This window comes from Pseudopipra pipra, chromosome 17 (assembly GCF_036250125.1).
Source record: "Pseudopipra pipra isolate bDixPip1 chromosome 17, bDixPip1.hap1, whole genome shotgun sequence".
NCBI classification, from domain to species: Eukaryota; Metazoa; Chordata; class Aves; order Passeriformes; family Pipridae; genus Pseudopipra; species Pseudopipra pipra.
Window position 1 is genome coordinate 11,048,154 of NC_087565.1, and position 19,259 is coordinate 11,067,412.

Sequence of the window (19,259 nt, forward strand, 5' to 3'; positions counted from 1 at the left end):
GCAGATTATTTTAAGATCCTGCAGGACAGAAATATTCTAGTTCTTCAGTTTTTTCTAAGGTAATTTCCTGTAAAAGAACAAAGCGTGTAAGCTGATGGAATTGACTTCAATAGAAAAAGGGACAGTATTTTAAAATAGTGCAGAAATCATCAGAAGCAAGGAAACAATTCTCAGTAATTTGTTTTCCCCAGTGCCTGCTGGATTATGAGTAGCTTTATTTTTCCTTTTAGCTCAGTTCGGTTTTATCAGATGGGTTTTAGTACGTAATGTTTGCTCAAATGCAAGATGTTTATCTGGTAGAATTTCCACTTGTCCATTTACCAGTGGCCAGGCTTGCTTAATTGTTTTATAATGGGAAGTGAGTTGTTAAGCTTTTAACTCGTTAATAAACCACTTGAAAAGGATGAGTGAAACATATATTTGCCATGATTGATATGTTTAAAAGAATATGTAAAAGGCAGGTGAAATCACTGTGTGATCTCAGTGCAAATAACAGGAAACAGAAACTCAGTAGCAAGAATTATGAAGGCTTCTGTCAAACGGGAGAGGTGCAAACTGAGCACAGGGCTTGTGCTTTTTCCCTAATACAGGACTTTTGTGCCAGGTCTCTAAAGGAAGGACCTGTGCATGCAGGAGTTGTTCTCTCACTGGTCATGGTGTAGATTTCTGTGGTGTGTGGTTTTATCTATAACAGATAGGCCTGAGATACTCAATTTATCTCAGACTGGTTGCTGAGAAGGACTCAGATCATTCATTATTGGTACATGGGATGTATTTTAAAAAATAAATAAATTACTACACTTTAATCTGTAAGTACCTTCACCAATGGAAAATACCGAATAATGATGTTATCTAGAAGTGTAAGATCTAACAAAGGATAAAGGGTTAGGAGTTAAAACCAAATGCAGTTTCTAACAGAAGAGTTTGGAACAAACTCTCAAGGATGGGAGTAGATTCCTCACTTCTTAAAGACTGTGGATCTTACCTGTGGATCCCTCTGGAAATTCTGCTTTAGTGTGCACTAAGGGCTCAATGAGGAAATAACTAGATTAAACGTTGTGCCTCATATTATGTGGGAGATCAGACCAAATGACCTGGTAGTGCCTTTCAGCCTTAAGACATGCAGGTCCATATCAATCGTGGCTTGCAGTGAAAAGTCCGATTTCTCATCTCCAGCACCTTTTTTAGCAAGCTCCATACTCATGAAGCATTGCCCTGTGCTCTGTTTAAGATTTTACCAGAAGAGGATGACTATGGGTTTGACGTGGAAGAGAAGAACAAAGCGGTTGTGGTGAAGTCGGTTCGACGAGGCTCCTCCGCGGAGGTAGGACCTGACGTTCACGTCCTCCTGTCTGAGAGTGTTTCAATACCTGGAAAAGGCACAAACCCACAGTTGTAAAATCTGTTTCCTCTTAAAGGCAGCAAATAGAAAATCAGCTGTCTTCTACAACTTCTGTGGTAATAAAGCTGTTCCTGTGAATGGCCAAGGGTTTGGCATCACCAGGTGACTTGAGTCTCGTTGATGAGTGATTGGACAACAGCAGGATCTCTGTGTGGTGGTACCTCGGGTTCATTAGCAACCTCAGTTTAAGGAGGGAGGGAAAGTAACACTGCTTTGGGTTAGCAAAGGTGTTCAGTGGGAAACAGGTTTATTTGAGGGAAAGCTGCATTTTTAGATGTGTATTTTTTTCCTTAAAAAGCGTGCACTCGTTTCTCTCCCTGGAATTTTCTAAGAGTTCTACAGAATATATTTGCTGTGTTTCTTTGAGGCACATATATGGGCAAAATATCATCAATCCGAGTACTGCACCATCACCTTTTATCCATACAAAACCCATGTCACACTCTATTTACTGAAATAAGGCACAGACAGACTGAAAATCTGTCTTTTAAAAGCTGTTTAGGTGCTTTTTTAGCATCTGTAGAGATAAGAGAGGGCTAAATGACTTGTCCAGAGTTTCACAGTAAAGTGTGGCAGCACACAGGCAGAGCTTCTACTTAAGAGTCCAGGACAACCATTACAGAATTTCTGAATGTCCATGTTCATTTGTGGCTCTCTGCTTTAGACTACAAAGAACTGCTGGATAATTTACCCAGTGGAAACACCTGAAGTGGACCGATGAATTTTAGCAAGCTGAGAATGTCAAATGGGAAGGAATTTTGAACTGAAGTTTAGTATTAAAATTAAATTATTTCAGTATTCCTGATTCTCATTTGGTTTATGGTCGCCAAAGGAACCAATCCTGTGCTTTACCTCGTGCTCAAAGTCAACATGGGTTGGCCAAAAATGTTATTAATGTAAACCTGTGCTGTGAACTATTGCCTGCCAGATAATCCTTCTGCCCTTTCTTTGGCTGGATGCCTGGGGAATAGCCTGCAAATCTGTTGTGTTTTAAGACTACAGAAACACAAAATTTTCTAAGGAATCTTTTTCTTGATCTTCCAAGACAAACTATCTGTGACCATGAGCCCATCTTTGAACTCAATCTTACAATATTGCTCCAGAAAAGAACTAAATCTGCATCTCTCTGAACCAGAGGGCTGTCAGCTCAGTCTGGAAAGACCCGAGGTCCAATGGTGATGCATTTCATCACAGTCTTGGGCTTTTTAAATTGCTTTGTGATATTAGAAATATATCCAGCGTGTAGTTTGGTGTGGCTCAGCATTTAGAGACCCTCTGCCTGCTGTCATACTCTTCAGGGACAAAAGTGAAGACAGCAGCTTTGCTTCACAGCTCATTGCATTCACTAAGACTGGCAGACTTCAGGCCTGAGTAAGATTTCAGGTTCACCAGTAAAGTGGGAACAAATATATTACTTGCATGGATTTATTCAAGATTGACATGTTCTCTTTGAGTTTGGAATTATGACCTCTTATTCTTGAAACAGAATTGGAACATAGCTGAAGCAGAGGTTGTGGCAGCACACAGCACTGAGCTTCGTGCTTGTGCAACAAGGGTCTTTGGGGTTTCTGTTGAGCTGTCAGAGTTGCCAAGCATTGTTTTTATTATTAGTGTCTTTTCTTCTCAAAATTTTTTAGAAACTGTCTGTGAGCTGTTAGATTTGCCTATGCCAGAAGCAGTTTCCAAACTGTGTTTATGAGTTGTTAAGAACATCCAATTCCTGTATGTACTGATGGGGTACTTGAGCTGCAGTTTGGGAACTCTTTGCCTGGCATGTGTGTCCAGCTTCTCACTTTTGGCCCTCAGACAGAATAGTGCTCCTGCCCTTTCTGTCCTGCTCCTGAATGATGAGCAGCCCAGGACCCTCCCTGTGGGAATTGTGCCCCTGCTGCTGGCATCAGCTGCCTGGGCCTGTTGACACTTGCTCAGCTCACCCAGGTGGAGAGGCACAAAACACCACAGAGTTTGCTTAGTTAATTGATGTGGAGTGTGTCACATCTCATGCTCATCCCAAGTTCACGTGTCTTCACAAAGACATTTAGAAAGTCTCCTTTATTAATAGTCCCTTAAAAAGCTGTAGCAGAAAAGTACAAATATATATCCGTTGCAAAGATACACCTGTGCAGTGACGTGTTTCTAAAGATAGGGGTGAAACCTCTTTGTTTTCTGCAAAAGCAGAAAACTTTCAGGGGGAGTGACAAATGACTTGATGAACCAGCACTGTTTATAGGGTATCCACTGACAGCAGTCTGAGGAGTGGCCATAAGTAGGGAAGAGTTGAACCTTGGAGCCTGAGCTTTCAGAGATGCTGCCGGTGATCCGAGTGCTCTGTGGTGTTTGTTCCCTTTGCAGATGGCTGGCCTGCAGGCAGGCAGGAAAATCTATTCCATCAATGAGGATTTAGTGTTCCTGCGCCCGTTTTCAGAAGTGGAAACCATCCTAACCCAGTCCTTCTGCTCACGAAGGCCACTCAGGCTTCTGGTAGCCACCAAGTCAAAAGAGTAAGTGCCAAGATGGGCAGACAGATTATCGAGAAATGTCAGTCCCTGAGTAATACTTCTGTGGTTGTAGTGAAAGCTGTGCAAACACTTTGCTGTGCAGAAGCTGCTCAATAGGAGAACAAAGGGCAGAAATGAGAGAGCAGGAGTCACAGCTTGTTTTTAGTGATGACCCTCAGGCTGCTAGAAGGGGTTGGGTTCTCTTTGTACTGCAGGTAAAATACTTTTGACTTCCTTGTGCACAAACAGAACGGAATCACAAGGATTGTCATTCTCTGTCATGTGTGAAGTTTCTCAGGCTCTTAATATTTGTGCCAGGGAAAGCAAAACTTCCACCCAATTAAAGCTTGGCTTGTTTTTTGATGACTCTAACAGTTTTTCAGTCTATTATTATATCTTATAATGAGAGTTGGCCCTGTTAGTGTCTAGTGTCTTGTGCATGGTTAGATTCTCTAATCCCAGAATGTACCATAGAGTTGAACATCTCAGTGAACACCTGATGCTGGATTCTAGTCCAGGTTGTCTTGTCTAGTGTGTATTTTTATTTTTTAATGAAAATAGTATAAGTCAGCACAGCTGCAACAAAGTGTGCCTAGAAAAGGAAGTGAATATAAATGCCACAGATAGTTTCTGTCAGGTGTTATTCACTTAAAGATGTAATAAATTAAGAAATGCCAAATTTTAATTAACAAATAGAACCTCCCATCTGCCTTGGAGATTGATGATGGAGTAGATGATTTTTTCAGGTCTGTTTATTTGTTACTCATTTATAAACAGTGTGGGTGCTTTCTTTCATCCAAACACACTTGTGAATGCCAGGGAAAGCTGCTGTTAGAACTGCCCAGAGCTCTGGCAGCCTAACTTAAAATCCTGCTTTCTTGTTCTCTTTGATTTATCTGCAGGATTATTAAAATCCCAGATTGTCCTGAAGCCCTTTGCTTTCAGATCCGGGGAGCAGCACCACCATATGTTCATGCAGTAGGAAGAGGTAAGGAGAAAGTCTGTGGTGCAGTTAAGGTGGGAGTACAGCTAAATATATATACATGTGTATATAAAGAGCGTGTGTGTATGTGTGTGTGTGTGTATATATAAATATATCTGTATTAAGACAGATGCAGGTTTCATTGTCCAGCTTGTTCCATATGAGTTCTGACAACCTTAGTGACCACAGTGACAGGAACCCCAGTGATGGGGAAGAATCACACTCATGTAACCACAGAACAACGTGAGAGTTCCTGCTGCAAAGTGCTCAGCATGTAAATGCTTTCTGAGACAGTGGTATCATTCTTGCCAACTGAGTGTTGGGTCTCTAATCCCATCAACACGAAACAAGGAATAATTTAATTCTACAGTGGAAGAAACTTGGATACTGCAATCCACAGTACTGTGGAAAGACTTAAGAAAGCATTATCACTCGAGCTCTTGCAAGCTAGAAATGTGCTTGCTTAGTGACCCTGCCATTGCTGCTTCTGAGACTGCCAAAGTCCAGCTTTACAACCACAGGGAATTAAAAAAACTGAGGTGGTTGAGAAGAAGTTGAGGGGTTAATGCTGTCTGTTGCTTCCTCAATATTTTTGCCTGTAGTCAGCCACAGTTTGGGTCCCTGGGTTTTGAAGTGAAAGCCTAACCCTAACCTAACCTTAACCCTGCTGCAGGATCAGCAGGTTGGGAGACAGGTCCTAACATGATCTGGACATCACAAAGTAGTACTTGGAGACTACTTCTCCCTTTACATTGGCTTATACTGCTACAAAGTACCAATGTACAATAGGCAAACTGCTTTCCTTCCTCTTTTTAAAAGGAGAAAACACTGTTTGGCAGAGATATTTAGTACTTCTGTACCTGAAATGTTAACTGAGCTACAAACAAAGCACAGCTTTAACCTTTATTCTCAGCAGATGCAGAAAATGTGGCGTTTCAGACATACACCACTTCCTTCCTTGCAAACAAACGTGTCTCCAGATGAGTGCAGTGACTGTGCAGGTAGCACCTACAGATGGTGTTCCCAGGGACACACATTTATTGCACCCTTTCATAACAGCACCTGTAGCCACTTTGTCACAGTCTAGAGGGCAAGCTGGAAATGCCAGCTAGGAAGATTCTCCTTTTTTCAGGATTTTTCCAGCAAAAGACAAATTGCATTTAAAAAAGTGCTTTAAAGGATTAATCACCTTAGCTGTAGATTTCTAGGAGCTGAATTTGGGTATGAGTGTTGTTCAGTGTGAGTTTGGAATAAATCCATTGGAGCTGGTTATTGCACTCTAGACTTACTGTAGCTTTAAGTACATCAGTCTTTTTCTGTGCCACATTGTGCAATGTGCAAGTGTTCTGTACCTTTCGAGTGCAAGAAGCTGGAACAAATATAACAGTTTACATTTAAGCGAGACCTCAGCTAATGTAATCATAAGGCTGAAAGAGAACCATGTAAGAATCCCAAACGATTTCCCACAGGGATTTCAATTTCTAGTATGAGTGCATTTAGATCTGGGAGGTCTCTGTTTTTCCCAGCACTACTGAAAACATGAAGGATAAACACAAAGCTCTCGGAATAAGGACTTTTTAGCAAAGGCAGCACAGCATTCACCCAGCTCTTCTTACTCCTTTTAACCAGAAACCCTTTGCAAACTTGCCAGTGTTCTCTTCCTTATGCAGATGGCATTTCTGTCTGACTTCTCTCCTGCTGTTTTTCAGGCTCTGAGGCTGCAGCTGCAGGCCTTCATCCCGGGCAGTGTATATTGAAAGTTAATGGGAATAATGCAACACATGGCAGTTATACGGAAGTTCTGGAGCACTTCACAGCCTACAGGACCAGACAACAGGAAGCACTGGTATGAACTCAAAACCTCAAAGGAAGTACATTAATTCCTGCCCTTCTTCTGCCCTCCCCTTCTCCTGTGCTTTTATGCTCACTAAATATTCAGAAAAAGAACGTCTACGTGTTTCTTTTGACTCATTTCCTCCCTCCCCAGTGTCCTGCTGTCACTGAGGGACCTGGTTGCAGTTGCCTAGAGTTGCAAAATGCCTACAAATAATATAAAAGCAAATTCATGCACACACTGCATGCAGTATTGAAAGTTATTAACTACTGCTAACACTAGAAGTTCACCCAGAGCTAGATTCACCTTTGTAGTCCAAACATTTGGAGATTGGGCATTTTCAGTGAGGTCATGGCTGAAGCCTGTATCTCTTGAAAGGGGTTGTACCAGTGGGTGTACAGAACACATGAAGATGCTGAAGAGGACAGAGTTCAGCAAGCAGCAGCCCCTGCATATGTGAATGGCAGCCACCCTGGCTCCACCAAAGACCACCCTGCACTAGAAGGAGATGCAGAATTGGATCCTCTTCAAAACAGCCCACAGGAATCAGGTAAAGGTCCTCATGGTAGAAGGAGACTTAAGGCATTTCAGAGGTTTCCAAAAGGAAAACAGCAGTAGAAATATAAGGTGTGATTGTTACTGTAGATATCTCTTGTCTTAGTAAAGCTTTGTAATAAAATGAGGTCTGCCAGAGGAAGTACTCATATGCTGCCGTTTATTCAGGGGAAGATACACGTAGAAATCACACCCCTGTGACTCTGTTCTTTACAAGAGATCCAGTTTCAGGAATGAAGAGGCTCAGCATTTTTAGAATCTTTTGGTAGCCCCTGCAAACCAGGAATTTGTGGGCAGTAGCTGGTGGGGAGGGAAGGCCTGCAAGTAGCTCCACCTAGAATAATCTGTGTTTTCTGTTATTTTAGATTAAAGATTAAGATGTTAAATTGCTTTGATCTGGAGCAGATTTTCAAGGCATGCTATCACTGTGTCAGCAGAAGGTGGGAGTGTATTTCCTCCAGCTTACAAAAGTGTAACTCATAAAAAAAAGCTTTTATGTTGAGAGCTGTTTTGGAAAAGTAGATGATAGGGGAGAATACTGAAATGAGATTTAAGCCAAAGGACTGAGCCTGGACTCTCTGAATGCCATTGGCAACTTCTCCTGGAACAGATGCACATCTGTGGATCCCATCTAAGGTCTAGTGAACCTGGTAATCCAGTGGTGGAACCGTGCAGCTCCAAGGTGGAACAGCTGGAGCAGTGCCCTGGTGGAGGCATGTGAGCAATTCTCTGGCAAACCTCAGCCTGAATGTAACTTGAGTCTGTTCTCTAGTGACAATAGCATTGCTGTGTGTAAAAAAATGTTATCTCCTCACCCCATCCCTGCCCTTGCATCTCAGTCTTCCAGAGGGTCTTTGCAAACAACAGGACTCACAGATTAACAGACTTCACTTCCTTTTGAAAGCTTCTACTCGTGTCTGTGAACAGAACTAGAAGTAGTGTCCTGACAGAGATGTGTGCTTGCACACATGGAAGAACATTAGAATGGGGATTGGAGTGTGTGGTTTATCTAAACCCCTCTCACTGTCTCCATCAGTGGCCAAGAGCAAATGCCTTCCTCAGGATATTCCCCCAGTCTCCAGCAGTACGTAGTTCAGACACTCCTTGAGCCAAAGGTTGTGTCTTTGCACTTAATAATTCTCTCTAATGACTTGTTTCTGTTCCAGCCCAGACACCACAGACCATCAGCTCTCCACTGGTCACTGGGGAAGAGACCCCTCTCATCAGCCTGACTGTGGATAACACCCACCTGGAGCACGGGGTGGTGTACGAGTATGTCAGCAGTGCAGGAATCAAATCCTTTGTCCTGGAGAAAATTGTGGAACCGAAAGGTTGCTTCAATCTCACTGCAAAGGTACCAGAAAACGTACATGGCCAGCTTCATTCCTAACCAGAGTGGGAAGCCAATGATACAGTTTATTATTGGCTGGTGTGGGCCTGGCTCTTTAGATCAGGTCACACATGGTCTTCTCAGCCCTGCTTGGAGTTCTGTTCATTAGAATGTGCAGAGTTACAGCAGCTCCTTTGGTATGAGCAAGTCAGCAAATGCTTCCAGGACTTCAGGTGCTGAGGCAGAGGGAGGGGAGCCCTTGGTTATGGAATTCTCCCATTTATCTGCCTGGTAACGTACTCTCTGCTGATACTCAAGATTCATCTTTTCAGGCAGCTTTATTTGCTTTAACTTGGAAGAAAATCAGGCAGCTTTTTCCCACCTGATAGGCCAGATGGGTTGCAAAAGGAATCGAGCAGAATTGCTGCTATCAGAAGGCAGCAGAGCACTGAGTGTCCTGGTCATCGCTGAAAAATGAGCTCATAGTAAATGTTTCTGTCACATCTCAGTAACATTATTGTTATGTCCCAGGAAAGTAGGCCAGAGCAGGTAACTTGGACAGTGCACAGTGGATATTTTGATCCACTTCCATTACTCTGACATTTTTTGAGACGTTTTGTGGCTTGGGGACACGATGGTGGTTCTCAGGCAGTCATAGAGGCAGCTTGTTCTGGAGGCAGCTTCAGCCATGGGGCTTTGCCACTCACTCAGTGGAAGAAAACTCTATTTTCCCTCACTTTCAAGTCTCATATCATTGACACCCTGTCTTTTTGTTTAGATTTTAGAGGCCTTTGCTGCAGAGGACAATCACTTCATAAAGAATTGCAAGAGACTCATATCCCTAAGCAGTGCTGTGGCCACCATGCCCCAGTATGAATTCCGGCAGATCTGTGACACTAAGCTGGAAAGCATTAGCAGGAGGATCACGAACTACCAAGAGGTACAACACTACTAGTTATGGGTGAAGTCTCAGGACAATTCTTCATTGTGATAAGTGAGTCTTAGTATTCTGTATTAATGAATCCAAGCAGCTTCTGAGGTTGGTGTCCTGGAGGCATGAAAACAGCTCTGCAAGTTACTGAAATTGCAGGTTTTGAGTAAAAAAGACCTTGTCTGGAAATCACTCCTTTCTGCTTGTCAGAGCTGTGGGTTATAACATATTATTGCAGGTTCATTGCCACAGTATTAATGAATAAATATGACAACAGAATGATCCATGTCTTATTTAACATGAACATAACTACAGTGTATTATAGTATAAACAAAGTATGTGTGCTTTTTTTGTGCAGTTACCTGAGCTGTTTGAAAAGGGTGTGCTAGAAGGTATAGTTAATTGCTTTCATTTGTTGTTTTATGAGCTTTTTTTTTTTGAATGTGCTGTTCCACCTGCAGCAGAAATCTGGATTTCTGGAATGGGAAGCAGGAAGAGAAAACGATTGTCTGTATTGCATCATAATTTTTTTGAAAATGAAGTAGCACACACCTGCTTTATTTCTCCCAGTTTGCAGGTGAATTGAAGACAAAGGTGAGCCCAGCCTTCAAACAAGCCATCATGGAAGCACATTCCCTGAGCAGCATGGATTTCTGCCCCACCAACTGCCACATTAACCTCATGGAGGTGTCCTACCCCAAGAACACTACCTCAGCAGGGAGGTCGTTCAGCATTCGCATCGGACGCAAACCTTCTATCATTGGCCTGGATCCAGAACAAGGTGACACCTCACTTTCAAATCACACTGATTTTATCCACGTAAAAAGTTGTGGTTTTCCACTGCTCAGCAAGGTCAAAATATGTTCCAAGGAAATACAGCCTTGCCAGTACCTTTTTTTACCTCTTTAACGTTTTGTAGTGAAATGACAGCCTCCTTCTGTTGTGAAGTAGTAATGCCTTTGAGCACAGAGAGGCTTCAGGTCAGATGTTTTTAGCTAAGCAGTTTGGGCATCTCACATCAATCCAGTGTCCTGGAGCACTGTTGCCCTTACTAGAGGTGACTTCCTGACTAAGAGTGACCCAGAATGCCCGTGCTGTGAGGAGAGGCTGCATTCAGGGGGCAGCAGGAGTCAGTCACGTTGTAGTGCTGGTTTCTTTTGCCGTTGCTGAACAAATTCCATGCATTGGAGCTGAAAGTCTCACTCTGTCAGGAGACCTGTTTTCTGTCCTACCACCTGGTTAGTTGGGTTCCAGCATTTCTTTATCATGATCTCAGCTGATGTGCTTCTGACTCATTGCCATGTGAAGGTTGGAGTGGAGGAATGTTTAGAGGAGGGAAGTGTAGAGTAACCCATCTTTTGAACAGTGGCAATGGCTATTCAAATTGAGGTCAATAAAGATGCTTGGGGATATGAAATATTAAACCCCATAATATTTTTAATGTGAGCTAAAGCACAGCACTGTGAGGGCTGCTGTGGGGAAATGAACACTATCTCAGCCAGACCCAGTACAGGTGGTAAGCAAAGTACCACACCAAAACTGTCAGCATTTCTAAATGAAAAAAAATTAATTTTTCTTCTGTAAGGACATAATCCTGTTTATTTAAATATGTGGGTGAGTGTAAATGTTTGTAGAGGTGGAATAATAACACAGATTCCTGAGAGTCCAAATTCATTAACTTTCAACAAATGCTTTTAGATTCTCTCCATGTTGTCTGTATGAGTATATGTGTGGACAGTTCCTGTCTTCAATAATTTAACCTTTTTCTGAACTGCAGTAAATTGAAAACATCTAGTTGGCATGCCAAGAAAAAAAAAAAAACACAACTTTTTTTTTTTCCCCAGAATGTTTTTGTCATAGAATGTAATTATATAAAGTAGTTCTGGGAAATTTTAATTTTTCGTGTTAAAATTCCACCAATCCTAAACTAACATCATTGGGATGGAGTGAGGAAAGTCACGAAAGCCACACTAACCAGATCCTTTGATGTTTAGCAGGCACTTTAAATCCAGTCTCATATACTCAACATTGCATCACCACTATGGCTGCACCGTCCTGGAGATGTCTGACCCCAGAAGATGGAGATCCTGATGGTAGCTTCGGCCAGCAGAATGGAGGAACAACTCAGGAAGAAAGAGGACTCAGTTTTCTGCTGAAACGGGAAGACTGGGAGATGCAGGACTCATACTTGCACCTTTTTAACAAACTTGACATCGCAGTGAAGGAAATGAAGCAGTATGTCATTCAGATAAATAAGTGAGTACAGAACCCCGTGTGCACTGGAGAGAGAAATTCTGATAACATTGAGGCATTAACCTCAGAAAACACATTGTGCTGTCAGCCCCAAGTGTCAGCCTCTTTCCTCACCTGTTCACACCTGCCTTTGCATGAGGATCCTAGTGGGTCCCTTCCCAGTGGCTGCTCTGGGGCTGTGTTTGGATCAGTAGGAAGTGGTCTGGGTAGTCCATCTAAACTTCTCAAAAGGTTGCTTGTGATTTCATGAAGCTGAATTTAGCCTTGGTCCCAATCCTTCCTTCATGAGACTGAGAGCTGTGTGTTCTACTTCTGCAGACTTTTGTCCACCATAACAGAACCTACAGAGGGTGGTGCCTGTGAGCCACCATCTGCTGAGGAGACATCTCCACCTTCCCTGGGAACAGAGGAGAGTGATCCTGACAAAGCTGAGCATGGTGGAATCAAGAAGGTCTGTTTCAAAGTTTCTGAGGAGGACCAGGAAGACTCTGGACATGACACAATGAGTTACAGAGACTCCTACAGGTTAGTCTGAAGATTGTGCCACTTTTACCTTGCTAATAAAGTGTTTCAAAGTTCTAATTCATGGATCCAACAAGCAGGTTGTTTTCCAGTCAGTCCATTATCTACTATTCACTTAGTAAAGTATTCACTATCATTACATTTATTACCATGGTGACATAAACAGCAAAAAACCTCCCCCAAAACAATGCCAAAATACTAAAGCTTCTAGAAAACTGAATAAAATTAAATGAATAGGTCTAATGTGACTTTCCCTTTCTGTATCTTATGGCTAGAAACTACAGAAGCCCAGCAGAATTTGCAGACTGCTTGTTCTTATAATAGCTTTTATTGTAAGGGGATGTTTCCATTTGATTCTGCAACCAAATTTCCCAAAAATCTGAGACACAGAAACAGAAATGGACGTTGAGTTTTTTATTTTTAGTGGGCCTTTGAAACCACAAGTGCCAATGTTTATTCAGGTGTCTCAAAATCTTGTTTTGGTGACATGATTGACTGCTAGTTCTCCAGGAATATTTGCTGCCAAAGGAGATCTCACACGCTCCAAATCTGTCTTTTTTTGGGAGGAAACATTTGGAACTCAGCTGCAGAAGAAATGGAATAACAAGTTGTAGCCATGTCTGACCACTGCAGTTTAACATCATTAACAGGCCAGTTTTACATTTGTAGTAAGGCCCTAGAGCTGGGAGGATCCCAGGGACCTGAATGAATGCTGGGTCTTTGAAAATTCCCTGCTGCAGTCCTGGTGCTTTACTTGCCTTTATTGGGCACTGGTACCAATAACTATAGTTCCATCCATGCAGGGCTGCAAAACTGGCAGAAGGGGAACAGTTTGTGTTGGAAGGGGTCTCTGGAACCCCCAAGATCCCATCTCTTGCTCAGGACAAAATTGGTTGCTCAGGGTCTTGTCCAGTTCAGTATTGATTGTCTCAAAGGACAGCAAGTACAAAGTCAGTGAAGAATAAAACGAGCAGTTCAGTGCTGAGATCTGGGACATCTGTTTGTTGTGTGAGATTTCAATCTGCACACGTGCTCTGAAGCTTTTGGAGTGAAATGTGCTGTATTTCTTTCAATGTTAATAGGAATCCCTGTTTAGTTTAAATTTCTGTAATTGAGGTTAATCTATTCTGGGTAACAAAGTGACAGCACAGTCTCTGTGGGTTTGTCACTTGCTCCAAAATCCTACACATAAATGTAAGATGAGAAACATTATTCTGTCTTATCTTTATTAGACAGAGGGAGAGAATTAAGCATATATTACAGATAATAGTTACTCAAGGGAGAATAAAACATGTTGTAGTGGGTTTTGATTTGAAAAACTATTGAGGAACTACAAAACCAAGCAAATTACAGATAAGAAAACACCTTGTTTGCATTAGTTATGCTGCTTTCACTGGGATCATTTGAAGTGTAATTCATAAGGGTTTGTACAGCAAAGCAGTTGCCATAAGTATTAATCTTCTTGAGGAAAAACAGATTTCTTTGATACTAGATTTAACAAAGGACCCCAATTAGGGTTCTTCCAGTCGCTCTTACATTTTTCTTTCATGTCAGTCTAAAACAAAATCAAAGAAAGAGACAATTTGAAGACTTTTGTAAGCTTTGTTTTGGGCTTGTACCATTAAAACCTCTGTCATTTCATTGGAAGGGGAGAGCCTGAGATCCATAGCCTTTTTGATTACTTTTATTAAGTTATAGTTAGTGGAAAGTGAACTTTAAGGAGGGGAGATTCACACTAGAGTTTTCCAGGTGTGCATAGCCAAGAGGAAGCTGACTGTCATGACTCCTCTGCTTCCTGAGGTAGTTTTGGGATCTGCAGTGCCTGATTCTCCGGTGGTAAAGATCCCTTAAATTTCCTCTCCCATCTCAGTATCTGTGCTACTGCAGCCTCTCAATATGCTGGATTTGGATGCTGTAATATCCTGAGAATTTGTAGCAAACGTTAAAATCTCAATTATTTGTCCCCTACTCTGTGTCCTCAGAGTAGGTTTTCTGGGCTGACCCAGCTGAGGGTGCCAGGGCCGTTTGCATTGTACAGAACCAGGGTGATACAGTGGGCATTCAGTGGGCACTACACCTAGGAAAAGCCAGCCCGGGGCAGTCCAGCCCCAGAGGCCTTGCTGAGGGCTGTTCTGCATGTCATTAGTGCTCCATTTGCATATGTGGAACAGAATTAGGTGGGGGGGGCAGTGCTAATGCAGCCAGAATGCCACTGTGTCAGGAGCTGGGTGTAGGGACAGCTTTTGTTCAGCCCCTCTTTGCTTTTCTTTGTAGTGAATGTAACAGTAACCGGGACTCGGTGCTGTCCTACACCAGCGTGAGGAGCAACAGCTCTTACCTGGGCAGTGATGAGATGGGCTCAGGTGAGTGTGTGCAGGGGGACATCACCTGGGCAGGGATGAGATGGGCTCAGGTGAGTGTGTGCAGGGGGACATCACCTGGGCAGGGATGATGGACTCAGGTGAGTGTGTGCAGGGGGACATCACCTGGGCAGGGCTGGGATGGGCTCAGGTGAGTGTGTGCAGGGGGACATCACCTGAACAGGGATGAGATGGGCTCAGGTGAGTGTGTGCAGGGGGACATCACCTGGGCAGGGATGAGATGGGCTCAGGTGAGTGTGTGCAGGGGGACATCACCTGGGCAGGGATGATGGAATCAGGTGAGTGTGTGCAAGGGGACATCACCTGGGCAGGGATGATGGAATCAGGTGAGTGTGTGCACAGGGCACAGGAATCCTCCTCATGCTGGACCCCTCAGCAGAGCTGACAAGTCTTTGCTGATTATAAGCACTTGCATATTTAAGTTGTAAGTGTGGTTTCTTCAAAACTAATAACAAGCACAGAAAGATAGAGGTTTGCCTTTTTCTAATAAACCACAGTAAATTTGGAATGTGGGAGAGGTATGAGGCAGGGATAAGTTTCTTTAGTTGTTGGGCACTTGCATTATATGAAAATAAAGAGTATTTTGATCTAAGAGTTGGAGATAAAGCAGAAAACATTGTTCACCCACCAGTGAGAAGGTGTGCTTGTGTCATCTGTGGCCTTGTCACAGGTTATGTTTGAAAGTTAAAAGCTTTTCATCTCTCCTTTATTAGGAGATGAACTTCCCAATGATATGAGGATTCCTTTAGACAAGCAAGACAAACTTCATGGCTGTCTGGAACACCTTTTTAACCAGGTATGTAAAGGGTTATTCTTACACAGAATTGCTTTCTCTTTATCAATGTCAATGCAAGAAATTGGAAATACTAAATTGTGTTACAAAATCATATTTTGAGGAGGGCAAACTATCAGTATTTTGGGGTATTGTGTAAGCAAGTATATTATAGGAAGGTTTGAGGAATCACTTTTGTCCACATTCCAGTTGCCTCATGTGATTTAAGCAAGGCTGACCTGCCTTATCTAAGGCATGAGACTAAGGGGAAAAAGGCTTCCATGAAAAAAAGAAAAGGTGAACAAACATCTGATGATTTGTAGGATGTAAATGGATCTCATTTGCAGATTGCAGGAGGGTTCTCCCAGGTTTGGCCTGCAGATATCTTTATAGATGTGTGACACTGGAGCATGGTTTGATATTCTCTTGTCAGCATGAAGATCATCATTGTGCAAAATGCTGTATTAAATGAGAGAGGCTCTTGAGGCCAGTTCATGGCTACAAAGTCCTACTGCTATTTGGCAGTTGTTCCAAAATACAAACAGTGTAATGGTTTGGGCATTTCCCCACAAGAGCTCTGTTCAGATTTTCTTCTGCAAATCTTACTTACACTGATGCATAACATTCCAATTGTAGGTTGATGCAATCAATGCACTTCTAAAAGGACCAGGAATAACTAAAGCCTTTGAAGAAACCAAGCACTTTCCAATGGACCACAGTTTGCAAGGTACAGAAATATGTTGACTGTATTTAGTAATGTGATTTCCAAGGCCTAAGAGCTTACCATGGTTGCACATATGCTGTCTGGCCACACAGAGTTCCTTAGTTCTGCAATCTGCCCAGTCATGCATTATTGGCAGGTACAACTGAAATTTTCTGACCACTGAAATTTTGCATCTTTAAGGGGTTGTTTTCATGTGAATTCCTCCTGAACACAAAGAACATTGTTTCGTTACATGCTGCTGAATCCTCACAGCTCTTTCACAAGTCTCCAAATCCCCCCTTTGATGTGAACATATCTCAGAAGGTACAAAGTAGGGATAGGTCAGATACAAGGTGAATGAGCGCTCTGATAAGCTGAGGAGGGGCTGAACGCTGGAAATCTGAGGCACCAAAAGGTTCTGCCCAAGTTTGCTTAATGACTTACTCTGCTTTTCTTCAGATGGATAACTGCCAGAGTAAACTCATCCTCACATGACACTTATTTTGAAAACTGATTCCCATAGAGAGCAAACAGATGATACCGTGTTTTCTTTTTCCTCAGGGACCATGATGAGACTTTGGGTTTAGTGGTTTTGGGGCTCAGGATGTGGTTTCTTGTCTCCCTGTAGTACACAGGACTTTATTTTCTGAACATTTGCTGCATTTCCTTTCCCACTTGAAATCTGAAATGTTTCCTACTACTCCTGCTGTACCCCAGGTGCTGTAGTCACACTCCAGCTCCTGACAGGTTCTGGTTTTTAGTTACAGTGGCAAGCTCTAGAACTAGAGAGGCATTCCTGCTTTTTTTTTCCTGACTCCAGGAATAACTCATGTGAAGTTCTGTTACATGAACTCATCTCTACAAACACATTCACATTTGTGTAGAGTGTTAGTCTTTCCATGCACTGTTGGAATGAAGCGTAGAAACAACAGACACTTCCCTTCTTTTATTTTACTTAAACAGAGTCTCATTTATTAAAACTATATTAATTAGCCTGAGAGAGTCTTTTATTTAACTGATGATTCCACTCTCATCACACTGAGGAACAGACAAACCCTGCTTACACTCAGCTGGAATCCTGCACCACAGTATCCATTTAATAGCTACCACAGACACCTTTTGGTGATGGATGGACATTGGAATGCTCCCCTGTTCCTGTCTTGGAGCAGTTACTTGGCACAGTTTTTCTGTGTTTCTCTGCTTATGCATTTTATCCTCAACAATGGAAATTTGGCTTAGCTACATAGCTAAGTCCTGGAGAGTAAATTTTCTGCTCTGTAATTAAATAATTAGCTTCCATCAGGTGAAAGAAAGCAGAATATTTCAGAACTTCTCATCAGTATTATGGGATGTGACAGCTGCAGCCAAACAGCTGATGTGATTCTGCACAGCCAGAGACTTGAGATCTGCCTGACAGCTAAAACAGAGAGGGGTTCTGTGTCTGAGGAGTGGGGCAGAGCTCCCTGCTCTGTGCAGGTCACACAGGCCCACAGTCCTGAAAGCAATGCAGGGAGACTGCTGCTACTGGGAGTATGGGAATAGTCTTTTTCCTCTGTAGTGGTTCTATCTAAGAACCTTCTTCAATTCACAATTACTGTTATTGATGCTGTGTCTCTGCTTTCATCTATATTTACATTATAACTCCTAAGCCACTCAGCGATGGAGCATTTCCTTAAGGGCTAACACACTCCATGTTTTCTAGAATTTAAGCAGAAGGAAGAAACCACAGTTAGGTGCCGGAACAACATTCAAGCCAGCATTCAGGAAGATCCATGGAACCTTCCAGTGCGCATCAGGAACCTTGTGGAAATCATACAGAAACATGTGGAAGGTCTGTAAATAAGGAAAAGTTTGTTATTGGCTTCGGGGAGAAAAGATCTTGGTCTAGTCAAGCCTAGCAGTTGGTTTTATAATTTGATCTCAGTTTGTCCTGGGCTCTAGAGAGGAGCAGGCAGAGCGTTATGGTTTGCAGAGTCCTGGTGCTGCATGGTGAAATTGCACCTGTGCAGCAATTCCAAAGAGCTTCCCCCCCCTTATTTTATTTCATCAGCCCATTCAGATTGATATCAAACTGATCCATCTCCCTGTGCTTTTAGAAAATGAAGAGAGAAGTGCTTGGTATATTTCAAACTGAAATGAATGCTAATCAGATGCTGCAACATCCTAACCTGTTGCAGTCTGGTTGAGCTGAAATGGGAGATGAAGCTGATGTTTGCAGCCCAGGGCAAAGCACTGGGCAGAAATCACCTCCTTAGGGATTTATCTACAAGTTTCATGGAAGTTAACACAGAGCATGTAGTCAGGAAAATTCCCTGCTTTACACCTTGGGTTTTTGAATCACGAACGTGTCTGTGTAAGTGAGGACTCTCAGAGTAGAAAGACTGGGTGAGGGATTGGGGAAATGGGGAGACTGTTGACCAAACACACCTGCCTTGCATTATGTTGACCACAGCATTCCTTGTCTTCACTGTTTTAGATGGGAAGAATCAGCTGCTTTTGGCCTTGTTAAAATGCACAGGTAAGGGGGTTTCATGTGTTGCAGAACAACAAGAGACATGCAGAAGTCCCTAAGACAGTTTTATGTGCATTCACGTGCATACATGAGAATGTGATGTGTTGTTTCCTTAGCATTTAGGAGTTTTTGCCCTGGCATTTTATGCTGACATTTCTCCTGCTCTGCATCTAGGCCAACCTTCCCATGGACCTGATGTCTCTTCTTCAGTTTACATGATTTCAGTTCACTGGAGCCTGCTTGTGTTACCTGGCTGGTTGCTGTTGTTTCAGAAGCACTGTTTTTCTTTTTACTGTCTTCATTTTTTTCCTTTGCACAACCCTCCTTCCCAGACAGCCTTTACTGCTTCCTGCTGTGGTGAGAACACACAGCAAAAATGAGATGTATTGCACAATTTTCTGTGAGACCATGGACTCTGTCATCTTTCCAAGCAGAGCAGGCGTGTGGGGAGTTAGGATTGTCTGTACTGAAATTACAGCCAGGAGCAGACAAAGACAGGGAGCTCCTAAGTACACTGGGGACATCAGGAACCTGTTACCATGCACCAACCCTTGTGCTTGCAGAGCAAGGGACAGGTCTTTCTG

At 42.7% G+C, this 19,259-nt stretch overlaps 1 protein-coding gene across 3 annotated transcripts in view; it reads left to right on the forward strand.

Moving 5' to 3' along the window:
* Positions 1–19,259, forward strand: part of PREX1 (phosphatidylinositol-3,4,5-trisphosphate dependent Rac exchange factor 1) — a 144,792-nt gene that overhangs the window by 111,849 nt on the left and 13,684 nt on the right. For 2 of the 3 annotated variants that reach the window (XM_064674254.1, XM_064674256.1), the window contains exons 17-31: positions 1,232–1,324; positions 3,755–3,903; positions 4,803–4,888; positions 6,592–6,728; positions 7,095–7,266; positions 8,438–8,625; positions 9,380–9,541; positions 10,103–10,313; positions 11,527–11,788; positions 12,104–12,310; positions 14,582–14,670; positions 15,402–15,484; positions 16,097–16,187; positions 17,866–17,994; positions 18,640–18,681. In XM_064674254.1, the coding sequence (XP_064530324.1) occupies positions 1,232–1,324; positions 3,755–3,903; positions 4,803–4,888; positions 6,592–6,728; positions 7,095–7,266; positions 8,438–8,625; positions 9,380–9,541; positions 10,103–10,313; positions 11,527–11,788; positions 12,104–12,310; positions 14,582–14,670; positions 15,402–15,484; positions 16,097–16,187; positions 17,866–17,994; positions 18,640–18,681 (2,101 nt within the window). The remainder of the gene's footprint in view (positions 1–1,231; positions 1,325–3,754; positions 3,904–4,802; positions 4,889–6,591; positions 6,729–7,094; positions 7,267–8,437; positions 8,626–9,379; positions 9,542–10,102; positions 10,314–11,526; positions 11,789–12,103; positions 12,311–14,581; positions 14,671–15,401; positions 15,485–16,096; positions 16,188–17,865; positions 17,995–18,639; positions 18,682–19,259) is intronic. The other variant, XM_064674255.1, reaches the window with a different exon arrangement.